The sequence below is a fragment of the Falco rusticolus genome, chromosome Z (assembly GCF_015220075.1).
Source record: "Falco rusticolus isolate bFalRus1 chromosome Z, bFalRus1.pri, whole genome shotgun sequence".
Lineage (NCBI taxonomy): Eukaryota > Metazoa > Chordata > Aves > Falconiformes > Falconidae > Falco > Falco rusticolus.
In genome coordinates, this window is record NC_051210.1 from 23,422,886 (window position 1) to 23,448,070 (window position 25,185).

Here is a 25,185-nt window from a genome sequence, read left to right on the forward strand (position 1 = left end):
AGAACCAACTTTCCAGGATCTATTCTTAAAAAGCTGTGAAGGCCTTGTTTTAAAACTATTAATGCTGCATGAGCTATAACCACTTTCTTAAAGGCACTGAGCTGTAACCCATAATGGAAACTAGAAGCTAGTTCTTCTGATCAACAATATTTAATAATGACAAAATATTCAACACTTTTCAGTAAACTTCATAGTTTACCTATTCAAATTTAAACATTCTGTACCCTGTGAACTTTTGATAATTACTTAAAAGCTTCCTTTTTTCCTGTAAGTGTTGAAGGAGGAATTTTACTTTGTCCCAAAAGTATCCCAGAACTGAGAACAATTTAAAGGTAAGGGTTTCTGTAAAGCTGAATCTATACAACAGGTTAAGTCTAGCTTAACCAATACTTTCAAGAAAAAGACAAGCAAAACCCCAAGCATTTATTTTTAATGTTACTACTACTAATCCGGAATAATTTCTCTTGTATAATCTTGAATATGGCCAACGTAATTGCTACATGTCATCTTGACAATCTACTTGAAGCAGTGAAATGCACACACAGCACAAGTCCTACTGCATCTATCAGTGCTTATGTACAGAATTAAGAACAGTGCAAATACTAGCATTTAGCCTAATTTCATTCTTGAACTACACTACTGCTATAAATGCGTAAGAACAAAAACCTATTACGCTAGAGTAGTGACATTCCAAGCCTAATTTACTGTAAAAACACCTTCAGTTAGTTTGTAGAAATTTACCATATCTTAAATAATTTTGGTTGCTTCAAAAGCTGAAATACTGTAATAACAAAAACAATCTGAAATTATGGTGACATGCATAAGTACCAGTTTTGCACCATTTACATTTACCATGTAAATGCACCACTAAGTGCAAGACATTTTCTGTAAATAAACTGATTTTAAAATCAAGAGAGGCTGTTCTACAAGTTCGCAATGATTGTGAGCTTCCTGTCACATTTTAGGTTCCTGTCACATCACCTCCCGATTTAAAAAGAGAAGGCACCTGACTTTACTGCTGGAAAAGAACACTGTTGCTCAGAATTTATAAAAAAACAGGTAGCTGACGATTAAACAGCCACTGACCCAACAACTGAACAGCCAGTCACCCATGGAGCAGCACCACCATCTTGCACCACAGGGTAGTAGAGCTTGGATTCCTTAATGTAGATTCTTGCTCTTCACACCAGGATGGCAAGACTGCTGCTATAAACTGCAGATCAACAAAAGCAATGCTACTATAGTAGCTAGAAGTTAGAAAAAATTTATTTCTTGTCTGAAACTGTAGACTGAGAGCAAATCTCAGACTATTCCTACAGCTAAACTTAAAGCCTGCCTTGTTTTTAAAAGGAACTATTACATTTGTAACAGTGAAGGAGAAACACCATATTGTCCTCAAATCACCAACTGTAAATCAGGAAGGTTAGAGCACAGCACAGAAGCCTGGAACAGTGACTAGGCCCAACATATTATTAGGAACTATTTATGCAAGTTTGGTCTTAAGAATTTATATTGTGTTAAAAAAATACTTTGAATGTGCAATAAATAAAGCTATTTCCCCTCTTCTTCCCACTACCACTGTTTCCGGACTTCACAGCAACTTTTGAAGGCATGCATGTACATCAAGAAGTTGAAGTTAACAGCATTTCAGCACAGACCATCCATCATTCAATTAGGCAGATCACTCTTCAGTCCAAGTTCAAAGTTTAGAGCATTCTGTGAAAGAGATGCTAAAAACTTCACACTAAAGCAGAGAGTTTATGTACTACTAGAAACTGCAAACTAGTACTAGATTCCCAGCACACACACATTTGTAGGTTTTTTTGTTAAATGTCTTTTTATTCCATGAGTTCTTTAATTTCAAGAATATTGAATGACCATTCATAATCTGAATAACCCCATACCCGCAAGCATTCTCAAACTGAGCAGTGTTTGTTTTTCAAGCATCTTGACATCAGCTCTTGAGTCTGACATGCAGTTACTTACTCCCCTGTGTCTAGCTCCTATAAAATAAAAACTCACAGAACCAAATTCTCTGTCTCACTTGTTATTTCTTCACTGTTATATTAGAAGACAATGTAAACTGTACTTTTAAACTTAGAAATATACTTAATTATAAAAGGATGGCAAAATAAGAACATAAACAATAGTAAACAATTCAAAATATTCACAGTGCAGGGCATGATGGAAGCCATAAGGTAGATCACATGCCACCACGCTTACATCTTTTTCTTAGAAACCTTACTGAGAAAGCTGAAAGCAATGTTACTACAAGAAACAGTACCCTCATACAAAGAAGTTATTGCATATTTATCACATTTATTTGCAACTCACATTAAGGCTAGATTTACTAAAATCATGACATACATAGAAGCCCCAATTTGGGCTGCTTAACAAAACAACCAATTTCTCTTACAACAAACTAATCTTTCACTAAGAAAAAAATGACCCAGTGAATATAGAGGGCAGTCAGCATCTCCTATTCATAGGACACACTTGCTTTGTTCTAAAGACTTCCTCTGCCTGGGACACAATTTCCCTAACAGTTGACAGTAGCTCCAAGTTCACTGTTTCGTCAACATCTCCCTTTTTTCACACAGCACTAGATGAAATATAACTCTTAACTTATCTGAGAAGTCAACTTACTTATTAAAGATTTCCACAGCCCGATACTTAATCATGCCTTAGGAGAGTCTTCTTAACTCCACAGGCAGTAGCAGCCTCAGGGTATGAATACAAACTTCTGCCTCACCATGAGTAAAGGCACTTTTGCTGGGAAATCAACTACGTGCACTAAAGAAGTAAATAAGTATTAGTTTTCACCTGATGCTGAGTAACATAACCTCCTCCAGCATTATCCCACCTTCTCAATTACTGTTCTTTGCCATTTACTGTTCATTTACTGTTTTGAACAGTCTTTGGATATCTTGGGTTGGGGTGGGCTGGTGGTGCTGTGTGTTTTTGGGTTGGGTTTGGGTTTTGTTGGTTTGTTTGTTTTTGTTTTTTTTTTAAAACAAAGTGAGACAAAAGCTAGATTGAGCCATTTCAGGATTTGGTCTTGAAAGGCAAGGCCCTCAGGACTCTTGTCCCCCAGAAGGAAATGCTACAGTCTGTTGTTATTCCTGTTGACTGATCCTATCACCAGAGTTCTATCACCAAGATTATTACAGCATTAGAGCCCCAAATCACCTGATAGCAGGAAGATAAACCAGGAGAAAGTTTTTAAAGCTGTCTTTTCCTGTTTCTAAGGAAAACCACTAGGTAACATCAGGTAGGGTAGATGAAGTAGGGTGGTTGAAGGAAGACCAGGATTTTGGTTTTGGATGACACACGAGTTGCATAAAGGCTCAGTGCATGAGCATACACTGTGATGAGACAAGGGCATAGTTCATTCAACCTATGAAGTTACCAATTACTTTTATTTTAGAGAAAAGTCCATTTTTAAATCTTGGACAACATGCTTGCTACCACAAGCTGTTATAACTAATTATTTCAGTGCATTTCTCTCAACTGTAAAGCACATGTTCAAAACCCCTTAACTTGAATCATGAAGGTGATCTAAGTTTGTCACCTCAACTCTTACTGGGTTTTTGTGTCCCGTCCCCTCCCCCCTCCCCTTTGATATTTTTACTAAGAAAGCATTGTAGCTGAAAATGACTGAGGCTACATCATTTAAATGCTAACTGCAAGTGCAATTCAGTACTACTGGATATCGACAGATTACACACTACACAAGATCTGAGGACAACAGCACAAAATACAATACTGGACACACTTAGAATAGTTATTGCAAGCCTGATTAAGCCATTTAGTGTCACACAATGACTCTTTTATGTATGCACCTGCCTTCCTCCTCAGTGAGATCTACAGAGGCTTACTTACATTCATACAGAACCTCTCACGGACAAAGTTTAAGCTTTTCTTTTTTGAAAGCAGCTGCAACTGGGATAACACAAAACTTTGCAACTTCTTCTTACCCAGCTGGGGACAGTGCATAAGAGTTGAAGCTAGACACTTTGAATGGCTAAGTTCTTCCTGTTTTGTGTATCCTTTCTGAAGACAGAGGCAGAATAGGTACAAGAAGTCAACATGCAATAGATTTGACTCCAAGTATTACTGATTGCAAGCCAACAGAAACTACCTGTGTGAAAGAGGGAAGGTATTTTGGGCAAGCAACCAAGACAAAGGATGACAGGCTGAGGCTAGGTTTGAAATGTGCAACTTGGTTTCAAAAATCACTAGGACAGAGTCCTCTGAGAACGTTTCATTGCCACTGCTATAATATTGCAATGTACTACACAATAATGACTAACAAGTCCATTAATTTACATCAGAGCAGTTAAAAGTTTAGCAAGCTGGTATACTCCAACAGGTAAAAGAAAAAAGTCAATGACATTCTATAAAACACACAAGTTAAAAAAAAGAAAGAATGCCCTCTAATGCACAGCTAGGAACAAGTGAACTGAACACTGGAAAGGTACTTTGTAGACAAAGGCTATACTGCATTTAAAGTGCAACACTTGACTATGCCACTCCCATACTGCAAAGAGAACAAACCCTTCCAAACCACCAGTCAGTCCCTGCATTGCATTTAAAAACAAACAAAACAAACTCCTGAGAAAGAGTAAGGCTGGATAAGAAACCCCCTCAATTGCAACAGGCAAGTCTGATTTTTGTTCCTCTTAAGTTAGTTGTCAGAGGTCAAAACTTTTCATTATGGCATCATGGTCAAACTTGAAACTCAAGAAAGCTCTTGATGAGAAAGCAAATTTGTAATGGCCATTGCATGCCACAGAATGCCCCTCTACATGTTCTGGCAGTGGGTCTTCACTGGAGCAACACATCTCATATGCTGCATCTGCTTAAAAGAGAAAGAAAAAGAAAATTAAATTTTAAACAGATGATAAGTAAGAGTATCAATAACAATACAAAGCCATACCTCAAATGCAAATTCAATTAATATTTATGACAAATTATAAATTATTCTGGACATAAACAGAAGAAGGTAGTAGCTCAAACTGCCATATTTACAAGGCACCTATTCGCTAGAACAAATCTTCAGTGTCACAGCAATCTGAAGATGCTTTGAATAGCCAGTTTTACCAACAGGTGCTGTTTTGCAGGTAATTTCTTAATAAGGAGGAAAGAAATACAGCCCTATTTTCTGAGCAGTAAGTAAAGAACTATGTGCACTCTCCAGAGCAGTCCAGTATCAACTGCAGCTTATTACTAGCAGGACAGAAACCCTTGAACCAACACCCGATTACCAACATTGTGTTCACTCAAATGCTATTTTCATAAAACAGCTTTTAGTTACTTTTTACTCAGCCACCTGGTATAATCTGACAGCCTGAACAATTAAGGAGAAGAACTGCACTAGCAATATGAAGCAGCACAGAAAGTTAGCCAAATAAAAAAAATAAACAGTAATATGGCTTTGTAACATTTGGTAGGTTAGCATACAAGGAAAAACCCTTGACCATCATTATGCAGGTACCTTCAGTCTGTAACACATGACAACAGATGAAAATTCAGACTTCACTTGCCTGTTTCAAAGTTATCTTGAAGTCTTCTTGGATTAAGCCTTTTTTCACATTTCTGGTTAAAAGAATGACCATACATTACACACATCATAAAGAAATGGCATTCTATTTCTTAGGGGTATAGCTTAAGCATCAGCTAAAAGGCATGCTGGTTACATTTGCTAAGACTCGCCTCCCACTGTATCTGCATTAATCCTGTCATGTTACTTTATGTGGTAAGCATGCTTCATGTTCACAAGTCTTTCAGAAGCATGCCGCCTTTTAACAGTCAAACCATTTTTGAAATGCAGGCTTTCAGGGAAAAATTTTTTGAGTACTTTCAAAATGTTTTAAGCTAGAAAGGTCTTGCATAGGATGGTGTGGAAACAAAATTGCACATACATAAGCCTGTTCTTCGATCAGCTTGTCCCAAAAAGCAAGGGGAAATATTTCCAAATACACTGATACTGCCAATTAAATTAGCATTCATTATAGACACAAACTTAGAACTCTCCAGGGAAGGGTGAAGTTTTGGCCCCAGGTAGGCTGCTGTAAGTATACAGAGAAAAGTATGGCCCTTTGCACTCTGTGTGAATTAAGAGTTCCCTGGCTTCCAAATTGTGTTAGCAAATTATCACTGGGACATGAAATATTTAAACTTCAAAAACACTGAAAATTATGAAAGTGCAAATTAAGTATTTAGCAAAGTCTGTAAAGAGCCTACAAAATAACTGTGGAGTATTAACAGTTCCAGTTGTTTCCACCAAGATCCTACATATTCCCATTACAGTTTTTTTCTATACACCCAAATTTCTAGGCAGTCAATGGACTTTTTGTTCTTCTGCTCTCAGATCCAAACCCACCTAACTATTTCTTGCTACAGTGAGGATTTTACAGGATGAAAGTTTATGGTTTCTGCACTTTTACAGGAAAAACAGAGAGAAGGTAATAACCACAAGCCAGAATGGGAAAAATCTGTCTTACAGCCAGTACACACGAAAAACTAAAGCCTGGACAAGCCAGCTGAGCTGCATGGAGAACTGGGGCTCACTGCTACACAACAGCCAACAAAACAGAATTAAAGAGCCATAAAGAATGAGGGGTGGGGGAGAGGGTGTGTCAAAAAGACATTATATATATTTAAATAAATAAATAAATAAATAAATAAATAAATATATATATATGTATCAGTGAGTCTTCTCCCAGCCAGCAGAACTATGGGGACAAATAAAATTAGTTAGTGCAAGGAAAATGTTACAAACAAAGAATGTCATACTGGAATTTACAAACTGCTGTAGTGGTACTGTATGATTAAAAAAGTATGAGAATCTAGCATTCAAATCAAGCCTGCACCTCAACATTTTTGCTAGAAAGAAGGGAAATAATAAGCATCTGCATACCACTTTGTATCTAATTTTTGCATAACAAAACTCCATGCTTACAATAATACATCATACGTGAATAAATAAGGCATGTACTACACATGGAACCTGGAAACCTGAAGAATTGTCTACTGAAACAGCTGACAAATTTTCAACTGCTAAAATAAGACTTACCTCCAAAATGCAGATTTTGAAGCTTGGTATGCTTGTCTATAGATGTATACATATACTAAGGTAAGAAACACCATATTTCTACACATACATACGAAATACTCTGATTAAATACTTTTGATAGATATGCACTCTCTTTCAGCAGGACATTGGCCTGAACATTTTTTAAGCATTACTGGAACCATTAATGAGACAGCCACTGCACGTTTCTTACCAAGGTATGGTTTTGCTTAACTGGTTGACTGTGGACTCCATTTGTCCGCTTCTTTTGGCTGGAAGCATCTTGATACTGCCTTCTGCCGTTGCTCCTCAAGCACTGACTCTGTCATTAAGTCCAAAATGTAGTAAAAAGAAGAGTTTAAATGGCAGCATTGAACACCATTGCACTGACACTTCCTACTTCTTTAGAGGAAAGTTAAAACTTTCCTCTAAATAACCTCAAAACATGTAAATGGTATTTTTTGTAGACTAACTGAAGCACACTGAAATTAAATTGAGTGTATAGTTACAGAGAGTCATCAGCTGTTACTCAGTCTCTCCTGCACTATTACAGACACTGTATTACACAATAAATCCAGTTCAGTGAGTTCCCATACACAGACGCATATATACTAGAGGTACCCAAAGTATTTCAAAATGGTACATGAAGGACACCAAAATGGGAGTAGAAATTACTATCTATACTTGAAACAACACAACTACCACCTGATACCCAGGTGGTAAATCTGAGAATCCCCAGGATATTTCTTTTTTCCCCCCATATTTTTATTTTTGCATGCTATAGTGACAAAATTCAGTATTTTTATTTCAGAGAGCAACCCTTACGAACAAAGGCATGCATTTTACATAGCCCAGATTCCTATGTTTCCCTAAGAAACAACCTACCTTTATTTTCAAAGCTTCAGACATCTCAGGATGACTATATGGCTTCTGTGGCTGTTTCGGCTTCACCCACTGCTCTCCTGAAAAGCCATCTGTAAACATCTGCTGACTACAGCGAAGTTTGGATCTAGTACAGGAAAAAGAGTGTATAACACAACTTCAAACCTACGGATAGCAGAAGGGAAATATGAAGGAGTTTTCTGCTTTTCAAGAACAGCCTGGAAGGCAAGCTCAAGTAACCTAGTGTGGAAACTGTAATGCTGCTCACTGCATCCACCAAATTTTGTTTTGTCTGCTAGTGGGAAATCTACGTTCTGCATAGAAAGCCAGCTATGTTCATGTTCGCATTTGTCCTGTCATTAGTGTCAGGAGTGACCTGACTACTTACTGGAGCACAGCCTTCTCTTTGGGACTACAGGTTTTGAAGTTTGCTCTACTACTTTTTGCTCAGCTGAATCAAAAGCCAGCAGCACTTGTTCCCCTATCCCGCAGGTTTTATCTAGCTAGCTACTTCTGATAGCACTTCACAACCCTACTTTAGAAAGTCCTGTTTTTCCTCTGTGGATGTGCCAAAAGCATTGAATTTAAAGCAAAATAAGATACCTGCTTGTTTTATGTTCTGGTTTTGGATTCCCACAGACAGGACTCAAAAAATTACCTCAGTTCTGACACATAAGAATTTAACAAGAAAGTGTATCATGATGTCAGCTAACTTACCATCCTATTCAAAGTTCTATGATATATTTATTATATTTTTTTATTAATTTTATTATTAAATTTATTTTTTAAAATTATTTTTAATCAACCCTTTCTATTACTGGAACATGAATACTCAGAGAAACAGAAAGCACAAGCTGCTTTGTATGACCAATGTTTTATAGAAAAGATACAGAGATGTTAAACTGACCTGGTTCTTACCTAGCTTTTTCCAAGTTGGGCTTAGAGGGTGTGCTACCTGTAGATGGAAATCCATGGTCGCTGTCTGAGGAATCTCCATATCTTTGGGCAATCCACTCCCTCAATGGCCTGCAACAAACGGAAGTGCAACAAAATCTACTTACTAAATCAAATCTAAAGAAATTGAAGTTCTCTGAAAGACAGTGGCCCAGCATTTGCCTCATCTTAAACATACCTGATGAAGGGAATTGCCATAAAAAATTTGTTCGGTGCCAAACCCAGCTTGGACTTTGGGGTCATGTCATTTCTGTGGCACGGTAATTTGTCGATGGAAAACCACTCAATATTCTAGAAAAGACAAGAAATAAAATCAAAATACCCACTACTGTAGCCTTACGGAATACTACAAATGTGTATCAACCACAATTATTTCCTTTAATTAAAAAATTACAATGTAAGACTTTAATTAATGGACCACAACAGGGTTTTTCACAAAAAGTTAATTAACAATGGGGTCATTCCTCTGACTGCAACTACAGAGTAACAGATGGTACAACACATACTCATTGCAAGATACGATGCCTAAAATATGAAAGGTATTATCCAGCAACTACATTATGAGTAAGGGTTTCAAAAACCAACCAAACCACTGCACATGGAATACCAAATAAAGGCAGAGACTTTAAATAACTTTAAAAGTCACTACTATTCTTGTATTTTTATTTAAAATGCCATCAAGACTAGACCACCGATACTAGTTCAACAATTATCAGAAAAGAAGGGGATTTTATTTGCAAAGTTTCAGGTTTTGTTAAAAAAGACAAAAAAAAATGGGTAAAGTGCAGGATTTGTCATTTATAGTTTTAACTATTAAACCTGTATACTTGCAGAATGGGGAACAAAATCAAGAATTCTGAATATACAGTATACAGAAGAACACACACAACATTTTTTATTGCAGAACCTAGCCCCAGAGCCTCAGGTTCAGACAAGACGAACATTATGGAAAGAAGTTACATACTGAACAGGTTTTCAATATAGTTCTACAGGGAATACAAAAATGCACGCCCAGTTGGTATTAGATCAGATGAAGACAAGTGCTTCAGTAGGAAGGCAAAAATCTGCCATTGTAAGAACTCTTCATCACCCCACACAGATGGTCACTGGTATACAGAGGAGGGTATTTACTGTACTTTAAAAAAAAACAACTTTGAAATTCATCTTCTTTTACTTCTTACTTTGAAAAACGAGTCTCTAATGCAAGAAATTGAGACAATCCTGCCTAGTCAACTACAAGTATCTTTTCCAATTTAGAAAGCCAGATGCCCTCTTCAGCGGCACCATCTGTATAATACAGGGACAGCTGTTTGAAACTGAATCCGTATACAAGACAGGCACATAATCTTTGAAGTTTCAGTATATCAGGAACAAAGTTTCCAACAAGTCTACTACCTGAGTCTTTGCTTCTCCCTTTCACAATACCTTTTCAAAACCTAATGGTACACAAACCATCCAAAACAGTTCCCGTTTTGTGTCACCTGCCCAACCTCCTCCTTAAAATACACTATTCTCTAAATCTGGATGGTACTAGCCATGAAAGACAGAACACAATCCTTAGTTTCTCCTTCTGATACGCAGGCTTTTGTACCACACCAATTAATAATTACATTTTCAGAAGAATATATAGTTATATATACAGCTATAACTAGGAATAACACAAAACTATTAACGCATACACCACCTAAGAGAAAAGGAGAGAACTATAGTTTGGCAGTATGCTCTGACATTGTTTTCACGATGAATGGAGACAGACACCTGGTTAAGTAATCAATCTTTGCAGTAGAGTTGCAGGAAGTTGACAAGACCCTACAGTGCAGAGATGCCATTTGCACCTAGTGTTTGAGGTATTCATCAGGCGTGGTAGTTTCATTATTTTACAGACCATTAGCTTTAAAATGAAATCAAGCTCCACAACAAGGTCCTTATAGTTTCAAACAAGATAACACATACCCGAATTTCCCTTCTAGTTTTGGGGTTGAATTTTGTGTTCTTGGGAACTCCTGGAATGATGTAGAGCCGTGCTAACTGATCATTAATTCGCAACTCAATGTAATCTTCTTTGCAGATACAATCTTTTATGTCAAACCCAGTTTCTTCAAATACCTGAGAAGTATATAGATGAAATCAGTGTGTGTATTCAGATTTACCTATCAACACAAGGCAAGGAATGACTATTTTTCAGATCTCTCCATGAGAGCTGGCTACTGCTGGGAAAAACAAGCCTTTACACATACATACATGCTCAATAATAGAAAAAAGTATCTAAGATCCTATGTGCTTTACATTTCTCTAAGACACACCTGTTATAAAAGTTGAAAGAACTCTATTACACCTTCATGTATCAATTTGTTAATATGGATGGGGAGTCTCTAGCTGCTCCTCCATGCTGCTGGATGCATGGAAATATTACTCGCAGCAAAACCTACGATTTGGGGAGTAAAGATATCTTCAAGTTCTAGCAAGGTTTATTTGCACTTCAGTTTTTCTTTTTCAACAATCCTGCTACTCCACGAACCTTCTACCCCCAAAATACATAATCATTTTTATGATCATAACAAAACCCAGCAACAGAGTAGCAAAACTTACTACAAAACTCAAATTACACATTCACATAGAAAAAAACCTTAAAACTGCCCTGTCAGGTACCCTAAAGGAAAAAACAGGAGTATTATACCTGCTTGAGATTACTGGAAAGACAATGGTATTTTAAAAGACCATTTTCCTTTGTATATTTTATGGTCTGGCAATGAAGGCTTAAAAGATTCACAGAATGGTTTGGGTTGCTAGGGTCCTTCAAAGATCACCTTGTCCAACTCACTCCCATGGGCAGGCACATCTTTCACTAGATCAGGTTGTTGAAAGCCTTGCTTCAAAACATTTACTTTTGATAACATTTTCAAACATACAAGATTTGTAGCATAGAACGATTCATGTCAAACACACCTAATAGTTTAAATCAGATCATGCCTCTAAGCTTGCTAAGTAAACACTCATTTTTTAGAATCTTTCTAGTCCTTAAAATCTCCACAAGAAATACAAGTACTCAGAAAACATGCAGAATCGATACCACTATCCAAAATATTTCTGCCCAGATAATAAAACACTCATGTGAGCAATCACTTGTATATGTGGATATTAACCCCAGGGCTATTAAGCACCACTGCCAATAATCCAAAGGTAGAAGTCCTGAGTTAAATTTTTTTAAAGACCAGATTTAGAATTAAAAAGATGGACAGGATCTTCAGTAAAACCTCTTCTCACCCCCCCTCTCCCGTGGGTAAATATAATACAAAAAATAGAACAAGATAACTGCATATAAAATAATACTAGGAAAAAATACTCAAAATACGTTAGCAAAATACCAATGCAGATATTGGTATCAGAAAAATGGTTTAAGTTCCATTTTCGAAAATCCAGAGGAAATAAAGCACGAATATGAAAAACACAGAAGTGTTTAACACAAAGCAAGTAAGTGACCAGTGAGTCTTACAAATTAGCACACAGAACACCTCTTACATCAAAAGTAAAGCCGTCTTTCCAACTACATTAGTAACAGCAGAGTTTAGGGGGAGAAAACCAAACAAAAAAGACCCCACTACACACTGTCTCAATTAACAGATGATATACTTTTCTTCCATACTTAATACTAACACCAATGTTTTCCCTTCCTAAGTAATCTTTCATTGTAGAAACTCCTTTTACCAAGAGAATCATCCATTTAGTATGGTTTTGCCCTCACCAACTTCTGAAATATTGCTGAACTGTGTAGGCACTGCACAGTGAAGACCTCTTCAATTAGACTTTACGCAGAAGCAGTTCATAGTTTTAGACCTGTGCTGAACTCCAGTAAAAGCAGTTAAAAGATTTATGCAAAAATACTACAGACGTCCTGATTCCTAGCCACATGTAAGCCTTGAAGAACTTGCCAGTTAATCCACAATGGCAATCTACCTTGATGGAAAAAGATCATAGCAACAGTGTTGTTCACTAGTGTAATCTAAATGAATTCTCCAAATTAAAAACACCATCAAAAGATTTTTTTTCCCTATTTAATGCTTTCGCTAGCTAACTTGAAGTAAAGAGGAAGACGTACTTCACATCATTCTTTCCTGAAGCAGTTCCACCTAGCTTGTCCTCTCCAGTGTTGTGTTCCGTATATTATTATGGTCTCCTCTCCTTTCAGTTCAGTCCTTTAGATAAATCATAAAAGCACCTGACTAGCAAAAGCTTGACTGAACAAGCTATTTATGGGGTCAGGGCAAGAGACATGCATTGAATAATCAAGTTAACCTTATTAAGTCTCTGCCCATCTTTCCCCAGCCCTTGAGTTTTGCAATGACAGCCCAGTGCATTCTGTAACTCAGGCGTTGCACTCTTTGGCAATATATAAATAATGTTCTCCACTCAGAGATCAGTAAGTGCTAACACAAAAGTGTTTATTTCATGTGTGTCCATTGTGTATTATTGCAATGTTAAGATCTAACACCTTATGTTGCTTTTCCAAGCCCATATTAAATATATGAGTGATATGGAAAGCAGCATCAGGGAATCAGAAATATGGAAGTTTTCATTCATGCCCCTTCGACAGGTATATTTAAAAAAAATAAATCCATGATTTCCCGATACTGATTCGGTCCAACTAATGCATCTTACTACTCTCCCTCATCTAATTTTCTCTCTCAAAAATTCTGGATGTATTATGTTACATAAACATTTGAGTTCATACCAGTAATATTCTTTTATAGGCTGTTTTTAATATGCAGCTTCACTATATAGCTAGGTCTCCAGCAGCAATAAATCCCACAGATTATTTTATTTCTCAGGTTTTACTTGCCACAGGCATTGATGCTTGCTCCTGCGCCAGTGAAAAACAGAAAAATAAAGTTCTTCACAATTTTTACAAAATCTTCTACAACCTCCAACTCAACTCTTTAGCCTCTTCACATAGCCCAGTGTACATAAGCTAAATTCCCATTCTTCTACCTGTTTACAGTTATGGTGGCACTTGTGGCACTTGAAATTTTACTCCAAAAGCCACAAAGTACGTAAGATTTCCCAAGCACCAAAAATAACACTTAAAAGTAAACTGATAGTTCAACAGAGAATTTTAAAAACGGTACTCAATTAGCCTATCAAATTAGTGCAAGACAATTAAAAACATCAAACAGTGATTTTTAAATTATATAACCACACTCTTGATTATCACTCTGGAACTCGAAAAAGCACTAAAAGCTATGGAAGACTTCTACAAGAATAGACTATTGACCTGACCTCAATAATGATATATCCAAGTAAAATGTCTTTTCATCTAATGCATATATCCGGTTTTCAGCAAAATTTCATTTCTTGAGCTTAAATTTAAGAGAATCAAACATAACTTACCTCTCTAGCGGCACAATCATGAGGAGCCTCCTCTTTATTTACTTTCCCTTTTGGAAATCCCCATCCAGACTTGGCTAAATAGCCCTGAACCAAAAGAACCTGCAAAATACAAGGGAACACAACTGTCAAATACCCACTATTCTAACAACTTCTATTAAATGCGTTCCCTTCAGTTGCCTGCTTCTCAGAAAAGACATTTTAGCCTGAAAGAAGGAATCCACTAGATTTGCTGTGTTTTGATAAAACAGTGAATTTTTTTCTGGGACTGTGGAACTCAAAATGCAAAAAAAAAAACCAAACAAAAAAACCCCCCACAACCAAACCTGAGTAGGAAAGCAAGTGGAAGTGTGTTTACTACCTCTCATACTATAGTTCTCTACACACTCAGTGTCAAGTAACTGTCAGGTTTTTGTGAATTTGAAGCATTTTTGCCTCCAAATGAAAAATTTAATCAATAAAAAGATTACTTCTTCCAGCACATGCCATCCTTCCCTCTAGCCCTTCACAACAATTTCTGTACTTACATTTTCAAGCGTCTCATCAAGAATAATAGCACCATACGTTGGCACTCCCATTTTATATTCTTTCCACTGTTCTAAAACCTTTTGTACATCTTCACCTTGAGGAAGTAAAAAAGGGCAGTGATTGAAGAGTATAGACGGATGTTAAGGAAGATAAACTTAGATATCCAGGTGCAAATCACATAGACATATAAAAGATAGCCACTCAACACCTAAAATAACCATGTTTCCTCCCTTAAGTGCTTTCAAGATATATTCTCTTGGAAAAATAAAATGAATAATCCATTGCCAAACTCTAAATGTCGGAAAGCATAAAATAATTTGGTAATTCTAATACAAGCCAATTATTTAGAAAAAAAAAAAGACAAGAAAAAAAAAGATGTCACAATGCTGCTTGTCTGAATGAAAGTCTCCCCTAATTTTGAAGGAAAAGTATCCACATACCAGTTATTTTGAATACGTATTATTCTTAAACACGTATTTTCATTTTGAAGTGAGAAAGACAGACAAAAATACAGTTTCATCCCCTGCTTGAAATGGAAATAAATTTTTGCCACAATCATTTGTTAGACTGCAGTACAAAATCTGTACTGAAGTATTTACTATGCAAAAAATTACTTTTAATGGCATCAAGTTAGAAATCAAAATTCTAGTAACTTTAGCAAAACCCACCATGCAGAGAAAACATGAACCACCTTTATAATTAAACCTTTGAAAGCAAATTTACAAGTCCTTAAAAAAAGTATTACATATTACATATAAAATTATACTACCAACAAAAAATGTTCCAAAGCAGAGTACTTAAATATACAACACTGCAGCAGAACAAATATTTCTGGCAAATGTAAGGTTGAGAGGGATAGATGTAATGACCAAATAACATCTACTACACTGTGTTTTTCCTGCACTGCCTTCAATTACCGGAAGAACTCTGTTGCTCTGAAAATGCAGTTACAAATAAAAAAGTATCTAACATAAATAAAAAGTAACTGCATAATAACAAGCAACAGAAAATTAACATATTTTTAGTTTACTGTTAAAAGCCGTAGTGTTTCAAATCTTGTATCAAAATTGGCAAGTACATACAGTGAAACTGCAGATAATACTATCATTAAGTACTTTGGATAGTGAAAACACCAATGTTATCAAGAAAGTAACAAACACCACTCCAATCCCACATCAAGAACACATGGGAAACAGTTAAAACTAAAACACTTGCTGGATTAAAGCCATGAGGTTTTCTCCAGCAAGGACTAGATAGCATGTGTTCCAGCAGCCCTCGTAAGCAATGAAAAAAGCAAGAGGCCAGCCACTCAAATTAGTTAAAACGCATCCTCTCCCCTACCAACAGAACTGCTTCTAGGAGCAGCGGTCAGTGCTTCCAACAAACACACACCACTGCCCACGGCAGAACACATACCACCTTCAGGTATGTTAACATTTACATCGCTGTTAAGATCAAGGAGACAAAACACCATGAACACCTCATCTCTGAAATCCACTGTTTCTGGCACAGAGTTCTCTGTTGCCGAATAAACCTGTCCTGAGTGACCACAACAGACAAAGCCCAAAGTCATGGACTAAATGAACTCAATGGACATTTTATAGACATTTTTTACAGCAGTGGTCCATAGACTAGGGGAACGATACCTGTGTATTACATCAAAGGATGGGAAAGGAGGGGGTCGGGTGGTTAATAAGATTGTATAGGGAAGTATGACATGATGTAAATGGTGTGGAATAAGGTGTGGACACTTTTCAGTGTCTCAGGCCCTGCCAGCCAGAGGGCTGGAGGGACATGGGCAATTGGGAGGGGACACAGCCAGGACAGCTGACCTGAGCTAGCCAAAGGGATATTCCATACTGTGGGTAGTCATGCTGAGTATATAAGCTGGGGGAAGAAGGAGGGAAGGGAAGGATGTTTGGTGTTACGGCATTTGTCTTCCCAAGTAACCGTTACACAGGATGGAGCCCTGCTGTCCTGGGGATGGCTGAGCACCTGCCTGCCTGTGGGAAGTGGTGAATGAATTCCTTGTTCTGCTTTGCTTGTGTGCGTGGCTTTTGCGTTACCTATTAAACTGTCTTTACCTCAACCCATGAGTTTTCTCATTTTCACTCTTCCAATCCTCTCCCCCATCCCACTGTGGGGGGAGTGAGCAAGCAGCTACTTAATTGCTGGCCAGGGTTAAACCATGATACCCACTGAGTCTTCCAAAGCGCAACCACAAGGAAAAATCCTCAAAGATCTGAAATTACCTGTTTCCATAGCTCTTTAGAAGTCTGAGAAACATCTCTTTTGTGGATGCCACAAAATTATGGAAGCAATGAACAGACAAAATCACACACTAACTTTTAATAGCTAACATGAACCTGCTACAAGTATTAAATTTCATTAACAATATTCAGTTTGGACTTTATCCACTGAGAAAGAAAAAAAATCACAATAATAAAAAAAGATATCAGCTTTAGCGAAGTCTCTTATCCCACACTGAGGTAATCCTGGTGTGTTTTGCATGTAGAAATCCAAGTAAAACCAATGGGCAAGTTCAATTTGAAAGCACACTCTGATCGCATTGTCTCTCTCCTCACTTGGAATGTGCAAAATGAATCGGCTGCCAGGAGAGAAAAAAAAAGAGTAAGATTAGCCAAATCTATTAATGTAAATAAATCTAACAACAACAAAAGTGCATTGCAACAGTGGAACTCCTGATACATTAGCACAGAGCACCCAAACCTCCTTGTGGTCTGGACAGCAAAAGGTTTTCACATCAAAGCAAAATACAACTTTCTAAAATCAAGAAGAACGGATCACGACGTTTTTCACAAAAGTCAATTACTATAAACTAAGTAAACTAACTGTTGTGAAAACAAAGAGAGCAAGGACATCTCATGTAAGTGGCTATATTACAAGAATGAAAGAATTTTTGCATGTCCAGTAAAGAACATCTGCAAACTCTGGTAACAGACGTCAACACATTTTCTTCTGAACACAAGTTAAACACAGCTATGTATTTTCACTTAAAACCACAATAAACTATTAATTTACATAGATTTTAAAGTTCAATACAATCCTACTAATTTTCACGGTGTGAAATAGAATGTGGGCAACTGGTTTATTTTTCAAGTCTACTTTACGCTTCAGCTCAGATACCGGCACACAAACACAGAGTCCCAGAGATGCAAGTGCAAGCAGCACTGTGTGACAGGTTGTTTTACTTAAGCAGAATAAGCTTTACTTATTTATTTGTAAGATCAAGAACAACATAATTTTCTTTTTGGAAATGGAAGGGCATCCACCCCATTCAACTTAAAGAATTCGGCAGACATCTTTTACATTCAGCTCTGGAGTACCACCAGCTAAATCCAAAAGCATGTAATATCATTGCCAGAACCAGAAATACTTAAGACATCTTTTAAAATTTGGCAAGTATAAATTGTTAAGGGATGTCAGAAGTGATTGCCTCTCCCAACCACTCTGGCCAAGGACTGCCTTCTGCCTGGCTGCTGAAGCCCAGCCCTGGGGTCTGTGCCCAGGCTGAGGACACAGCTGCTGCTTTCCCTTTGGCAGGTTCAACCAGTAGCAAAGCCTTGAACGTATCCCCAGGGGGGGACACACAGTACATAATGTTACAAATTTGTTATTAGTTAGAATTAGCAACCATATTTGATTATATTGAAACACATTTGATCTTATAGAGTTATTTTAATAGGAATATAGAATTATAAGAAATTTTTTAGTGGAGTTTGTGTTTGCACAACAACAGACAGCTACTATGAAATCCTTTGTACAGCCCTGTACCAAGGCTGAAAGAATAGGTCAGAATCACCTAGTAGGAAAGATTAGAACTTAGATAACAGACTTAAGGTTCAAGATGATTGGATACAGTTTTTATGTGTAGACTAGAATACACTGAGATGTCAAAATGTAGAATCAATGGGAACTGGGGAGAGTCAACTGGAACAACCCATACCCATAGATACCTGCCAAGAAACAGTTACCTTAAGTAAAAGGCAATTCTGGCAGGGGGAGATCACAACCACCGACTCATGTACCACCTACCCAAATAGTACCCCAGACCCATTTCTAGATCTTTCTAACCTTTACTGTGCAGAATCAGATACGGGAGGAGACTATGTTGATGATTTTTGGGAAATATTATGTTTATGCATATATATATATACTTAATGAATATGTATGAACAAGTTCTATATATGGTGTATGATTTTGAAGCTTGGTGTGCGTTGATCGTGAGAGGACTCACTCACGCACCCAGCCATCAATAAAGAAGTGTCTGCTTATCTGAATCCTACTGGTGTCGATAAGATGGTGTTCTTCATGCCAAGATTTCGGTAACACCGCTACCCAGATCCCAGGCTCTCATACCCATCACACAGGTCCCTACCTCACTAGCTGGTCCAGCTTGAAGTTTGCTAGTGAGTACACAGGCACAACAGGTTTGGGAAAGGTAAGACACTGACCCTCCCACCAGCTAGCACCAGATACATGGGCTGTGACCCACAGTCCTGCTCCAGCTGCAGGCACTCCGTTCCTCACTCACACACTGGCCCCACAGGAGCTGGTTTTCATGACACTCACTACTCTCACCCCAGAAGCTGGAAGCAGAGACCCCCCACCCATGTGAGTAGCTGGCACTGAGATATCCACCCTCACTCTGCTAGCTGACACCCCATCCACTCACACATAGAGTTCTCATCAGCGTGGCACTTCATTCATCCTTGCAGCACACACATCCATGGGGTAAGGAGTGATAGTATGCAGAGAAAAAGATTAAGAAAAGCTCTAATAAGCTGCAAGAAGATACAACAAACTATGGCCACCAGGCAAACAACCCACTCAGGCAAGCATACTAACCAGCCCAGTTTCACACAACACCAGCTCCTTTTTATACCCCTGTTCCCTTTTCCCTTCGGCACCCGTCCCACCTTGGTGTGTGGGTTCCTCCCTGGTTTACAGCCTTATCAGTTGCAAAGATCAGGCTGACCTTCCTGGAAGTCACCTGTGGCTTCTTCATACCCCATCAATTCCTGTGACTGGCTGGTTTGTTTGTGTTTAGTCTTCTAAGGTCTACGTATATTTTTGGTTCTAATTTCACCCTTTTCTCCCTTGGTTTCCCAGGAGCAGGTATCCACTCAGATAAACTTGCTGGAATTAACATTTCCACACCCTCACACACACTTACCAATCAGTGGCCAGGTTCATTTCTCATCACCACCTCCATTATTGTTCCTCCCTGAGGTTTGTATCCCTATACAGTTCATTTATGGCTTCCTCCTTTTCTTATTATCCCGTTTTCACATTGAAAAAGGTCCTTGACCAGATACCCTTAAAGCAGCAAACACTCTCCATTACATAAATAACCTCATTCACCTCAACAATTATTTTCCTACTTACCAATTTTCAATTACCAACAACCCCTCCCAACTGCTCCTTTCTTTTTGAAGGCTCTATTACTGCCGAAAACAGCCCTTACATACAAAGCTGCTGTAGATTAAAGGTAAAAAAGATTAAGTCTATTTTGTTTTATAACTACTTGATGTTTTCTTGCCTCAGCACTGTAGCTGAACATAAATATGAAGATACAATATGCAGCAGTACCAAAAAAAGGAATAAAACCACCTCAGCATTAGGCTTAGAATAACAATAGCAAGACCAATTAGAACACTATTTATTAACAAAAGTTAACTGTTAAGTTACTTAAAGTGAATGAAGTGCTAACAACAGGCACCTTATATTGCATGAGGTGCAGCTGGCAGCAGCAGGAAGTTGGCCTCCATTGAGAAGAGCTGGTTCCAGTGGACCCACCCCAGGGCACAGCTGAAGCCAGCACCAAAATGGTGGCATCTCTAGGAAAGTGTACTTAAGACCAAAAATGCCAGACAGACAGAGAAAATGAGTGTGAAACAGCAGCACAAAAACCAAGGTCAGAGAAGAAGGAGGGAGAGTATGTGCTCCATGGCAGAGCATGTGTCCACACTGCAGCCTGTGGAGGATCCCATGCTGGAGCAGATGGGTATTTCCTGAAGAACTTCAGCCCCCAGGACTGAACCCACACTGGAGCAGGGGCAGAGCATGAGGAGGAGGGACCAGCACAATCAAAGCGTTACGGACAGACCGCAGCCCCCATTCCCAATCCCCCTGCACTGCTCATGGGGGAGGAGGAGGGAAGTTGAACCTGGAAAAAATGGAGATGTAGGGTAAGGTGGTGTTTAAATTGTCTTTGTTTCTCTCTATCGAAATTATTTTAATTGGCAACAAACTAAATTAATTTTCCCCAAGCTGAGTCTGGTTTGCCCATGATGGTAACTGGTAAGCAACCCTCCTGTCTCATCCACAGCGGCAAGCTTTCCACCCTATTTTCTTCCCTATCCTTGGACAGAGGGGGAGTGAGTGGCTGGGTAAGCATCTGGCTGCAGCCCAAAGTTAACCCACCACAGTCCTGAGGTCAGAAGATGGAGTAACAGCACTTGCTTATAGGAGACAGCACCAAGAAGCCCCAAAACCTTCATTAAGACTCTGTATCACCACTTCTTCAGTAGAGAACAACTCAGTAGCACAAGACAGCATGATAAAACAAAGTGACGTGCATACTTGTGACACATTATTTAACAGAAATGGTCAAAGTAGTCCTACTGCTGAAAATCAAACACACAATAACTTACTGTATTGTTTGATAAGAACTAGAATAAATTGTATTCTGGCATTGTGTGATTCTGTAACAGCCTAGGGAACTCAACAAATGTTTGAAGACATTATGTACCTAGCTTTAGCTTTCAACTTGTTTCTACTTGCTAGCAAGTAACATTTTACCCTCTGAACATGAATTCTGAGTATAGAAGTCTCTTAGTTTATCAGCAGGGAAAAACTGTGACAGCCTGGAAAGTAAAAATTTAATTCTTAAGTGCATTAGACTAGTGGTTGTAATCCTATTTTTGTTATTCTTAGGAGAACTGCTTTGTAACGAAAGCATTTAACAATAATCACCACCATGATTACAACTTATGCTGAATTCTCACACAGATCTCTATGGCTGAATATAAAAGCCTACTTGTTATTTTACACTGTTAGAAAAAGTCATGTGTTTGGTTGGGTTTTTTGGTGTGGTTTTTTGTTGGTTTTTTTTTTTTTTAAAAAGAGCTAGCTTATACTGATTCTCTATTACAGGCTTCAGTGACGTATAATTTCAGTATTACACTCTCTGAAGTCAGCTACAAACACACCTATTACAGCAGGTAACTTCGTATGTTGAGCTCCACAAGTCAAACAAAGCCCAGGGCCTGACGGCCCTACACCCAATGTACTTGATTTAATAAAGCCAACATACAAGAGAATTTTTAGTAACATGCATTAAAAAAAATCTACATTTAAGTTTAGCTATAACCTATATGAAGTTGTTACATATTCCACTACCTTACTGTATGCCTCTGAGCTGCTGTCACATTCTACCTTTGGAATGCTGTTTTGTCTTGTAATTGTATGAATTTAGTTGTGCAGCTTTTAACTAAAAAACAAAAAGCCTTAGAATGGAAGATCAGGGGCTTGTAGTTACCATCTGCCTCTTTTCCTAATTCACCTTGTTGACTTTCATTAGTGCTAACAGATCAGCCCTGCTTCAGACACATTGCCTTGCTTGGACATGGACAAAAGAACAGAAAGGAGCAGAGGAGTCTGGCCTTCCCGTGGAAAAGAGAGAAAGAATTCTGTTGTGTACTGGAAGAGTGACAGAGCCTGACAAGCCTTGGCTCATGGGAGAAAACAAATGAGTGGAAGATCAGTGGTGCTTTGCTTCAGGTGGCTGGCTGTAAATAGGTCATTAAAATATCTGTTGCTTCCCACATTCTTCAATCTATAAATGTTATTACTGGAAATTTTGGTAGAAAGAGCCAAGCAATTTTTTCATACTCCGCTACTGATAAGATTCAAAATATTTTCTAGCACAACCTGTATTTTTTTCTTTTTCTGAATTCTGTCAGCAAATAAAACTTCAGTACTAAAATAATTATAATTTCAGTATAACAGGTTTGGAAAGTTACAGGACCCATCTGAATTCTCTAGTATCTTTTTATATGTACCATAGTGGTGTGAGCTGCAAATCTAAATAACTGTTAGTGAATTTTTAAGAGATGGCAACCACTCACATTACCCTCACTAGCTAAGCAATTAAATACATCTACTTTCAAGTCAAGGTTACCCAGTAGTCTGAGGTTTTGGGAGGGTTTCTAATGATTTTTTTGGAGAGTTTTCTTTTGATGTATTTGAAAACCAAAAAGGTAAGTTAAAGCTTAGATGTCCACAAAACAGAACTATTGGTTTTATTTCTATCTTGGGAGTGCTGGGATATCTGTCAGACTTCCACGCTCTGTCTCTGGACAGGGATATTTTTCTTTGTCCTGAAGCAAAAGGCCTGGATTCTCTCCAGAAAACTCTTAGTTATTAAAAGTTTGTGTATGCAGGTGTGTGCAATCATCAGTACTTCTTACTGTATCTGCCACTTTACCTGCTTGATACATTTCCTTGTGACAGAAGGACCACACTGAGCTGGTGCTAATTCCATCAACATAATGCACTGGTGAATTCAAATGCATTTGGATTTTACTTTAAGCTGAACCACTTTCCTTAGGTTCCTCACAGGGGCTCCTGTCTAGACAGAAGCTCAGGGAAATGCCACACAGAGGCTACTCAAAGAGCCTCCCGTGTAGGCACTCAGATCACTTGCAGCTGTTCCAACTGATTCAGCCAATTAGTGTAAATAGTAATTCCAGTGTTCGGGGCAGTTACAGCAGCTCACGTGCCCTTTTATCAGTCACCCCACAGGAGTGACACTCATAGGCTATTTCAGTTTTGTAAGCAGTGTGATTCCCCTCTGCGTTTGCTGGAAAAAGTCTTAAACCCAGCTTCACATGTGAGCAGGGATCTAAAAGACAAGTCCCATCTCTCTGCAGGGAGCCCAAAGAAGACACAATGGAAATACAAACACGCTTCAGAGGCCAGACTTCAGAGAATCAAAGATTTGCTTGCATATTGCAAACTCTGACTCTTGCATTAGGTACACAAAAAAAAAAACATCGCTGTGTGGAGCAGTTCTAGCTCCCTGTAGCGTTATCACTCCACAGCATTTTCACTCATTTCAAAACAGTCGCTCCACCAGGTTTAGTGTCCTTCATCTCTACTCACCTTTCCCTCTCGCACACAAATACTTCAGGGGGGGTTCCTCTGGCAGTGGTAAAACAGAAGGGTTATTTCACGTCAAGTATCACATTGAGCTAGGGCATCAAATTCTGGGGGTGACACATCAATTAAGAGGTCCAAAGGGCCACACCACAGATGACCAGGGGGTGTGATAGCAAAGGGGAAAAGCACGTTCCCCCCTTCCCGGAAAAAACAACCCACGTTTTATGACAATTTTAAGTGTGTAGCTTTCCGGGTAAGGAAAGCTAGCCGTTCCACCCGGAGAGGCCCAGCAAGCGGAGAGGCCAGCCCCAGACCCAAAGGTATTCCCTCGGCCGTTCCTCTCCTGACTGGAACGCCCTCTCCCCGCAGAGGTGAGGGGCACAAAGGCCCCCCCCGCCACTTCGAAATTAAACCAGGCCTCCGAACGGCGACCGTCGCGGCAGACTCACGCTTCCGACGACGTCACGGGCGCAGCCCGGCGGCCAGCGCCAGCCCCCCGCACCGCCGGGCAGCCCCGGGCCGCGCCGCTGCGGAGCCGGCGGGCGCCCTTCCGTCGCCGTGTCCGTGCCTCGGGGCACCGCGTCACGAGGGAGCGTGCCCAGCGCGGCGCGGGAGCGTGGCACCGAGCCCCTTCCCTACCCTTCCGGGCGGCTGCGGGACTACCGACACCCCCGCCTCTACCGGGGCCGCCCCGCTTCCCCCTCGGCGGCCCGCCGGCCCCCGCAGCACCCCGAGCGACTCGGGCCCCGCCGGCCCAGCGGCGCGATCGCGCCCCTCGCATCGGGGCCGTGGCGGGTTGGGGTTGCGGCGCTCACCCCGCCCCCCGCAGCGGATGGGCCGCGGAGCCGACGGGGGTGTCACCGGCGCCGCAAGGAGGAACGGCGAGGCACCGGCCGGCCGCCGCCGGCGGGCGTGAGGAGAGCCCGGGAACGGCCCCGCCCCGCGGGTACCTGCACAGATCGTCCAAGACGCTGCTGGGGATCTCAGCCCGTTTGGTCTCCATGGGAGAACGCGGCTCATCCCGACGCGGCGGATCCCGAAGTACGGTGCGGCGGCAGGGGCGGGGCTCCTGGGTACTCGCCCGGCGGGGAACGACAGCCTCCTCCGCCAATCGCCTCCTGCCAGCCGCTCCGGGCCTCTCCCGCCCGGCGGTGCGGCCTGGCGCTGCGAGCCAATCA

The 25,185-nt window shown here is 39.7% G+C and overlaps 1 protein-coding gene across 6 annotated transcripts; it reads right to left on the reverse strand.

The window, feature by feature from the left end:
• Nucleotides 1–1,037: 1,037 nt before the first annotated feature.
• Nucleotides 1,038–25,090, reverse strand: DCP2 (decapping mRNA 2). Of its 6 annotated transcripts, none has more exons than XM_037374458.1 (12): nt 24,958–25,090; nt 24,011–24,049; nt 17,278–17,429; nt 14,821–14,948; nt 14,297–14,395; nt 10,865–11,017; nt 9,090–9,202; nt 8,876–8,983; nt 7,961–8,084; nt 7,290–7,397; nt 5,547–5,598; nt 1,493–4,861 (listed from the first exon to the last, which is right to left on the reverse strand). In XM_037374458.1, the coding sequence occupies exons 1-12, from the start codon at nt 25,008–25,010 to the stop codon at nt 4,695–4,697; spliced, it is 1,296 nt and encodes a 431-aa protein (XP_037230355.1). In that variant the 5' UTR covers nt 25,011–25,090; the 3' UTR covers nt 1,493–4,694. The 6 variants fall into 6 exon arrangements, with proteins under 6 accessions (XP_037230357.1, XP_037230358.1, XP_037230360.1 ...); XM_037374459.1 differs by having other exon boundaries at nt 1,493–4,858; nt 24,958–25,089; XM_037374460.1 differs by lacking the exon at nt 24,011–24,049 and having other exon boundaries at nt 1,038–4,861; nt 24,958–25,089.
• Between the last annotated feature and the right edge of the window lie 95 nt (nt 25,091–25,185).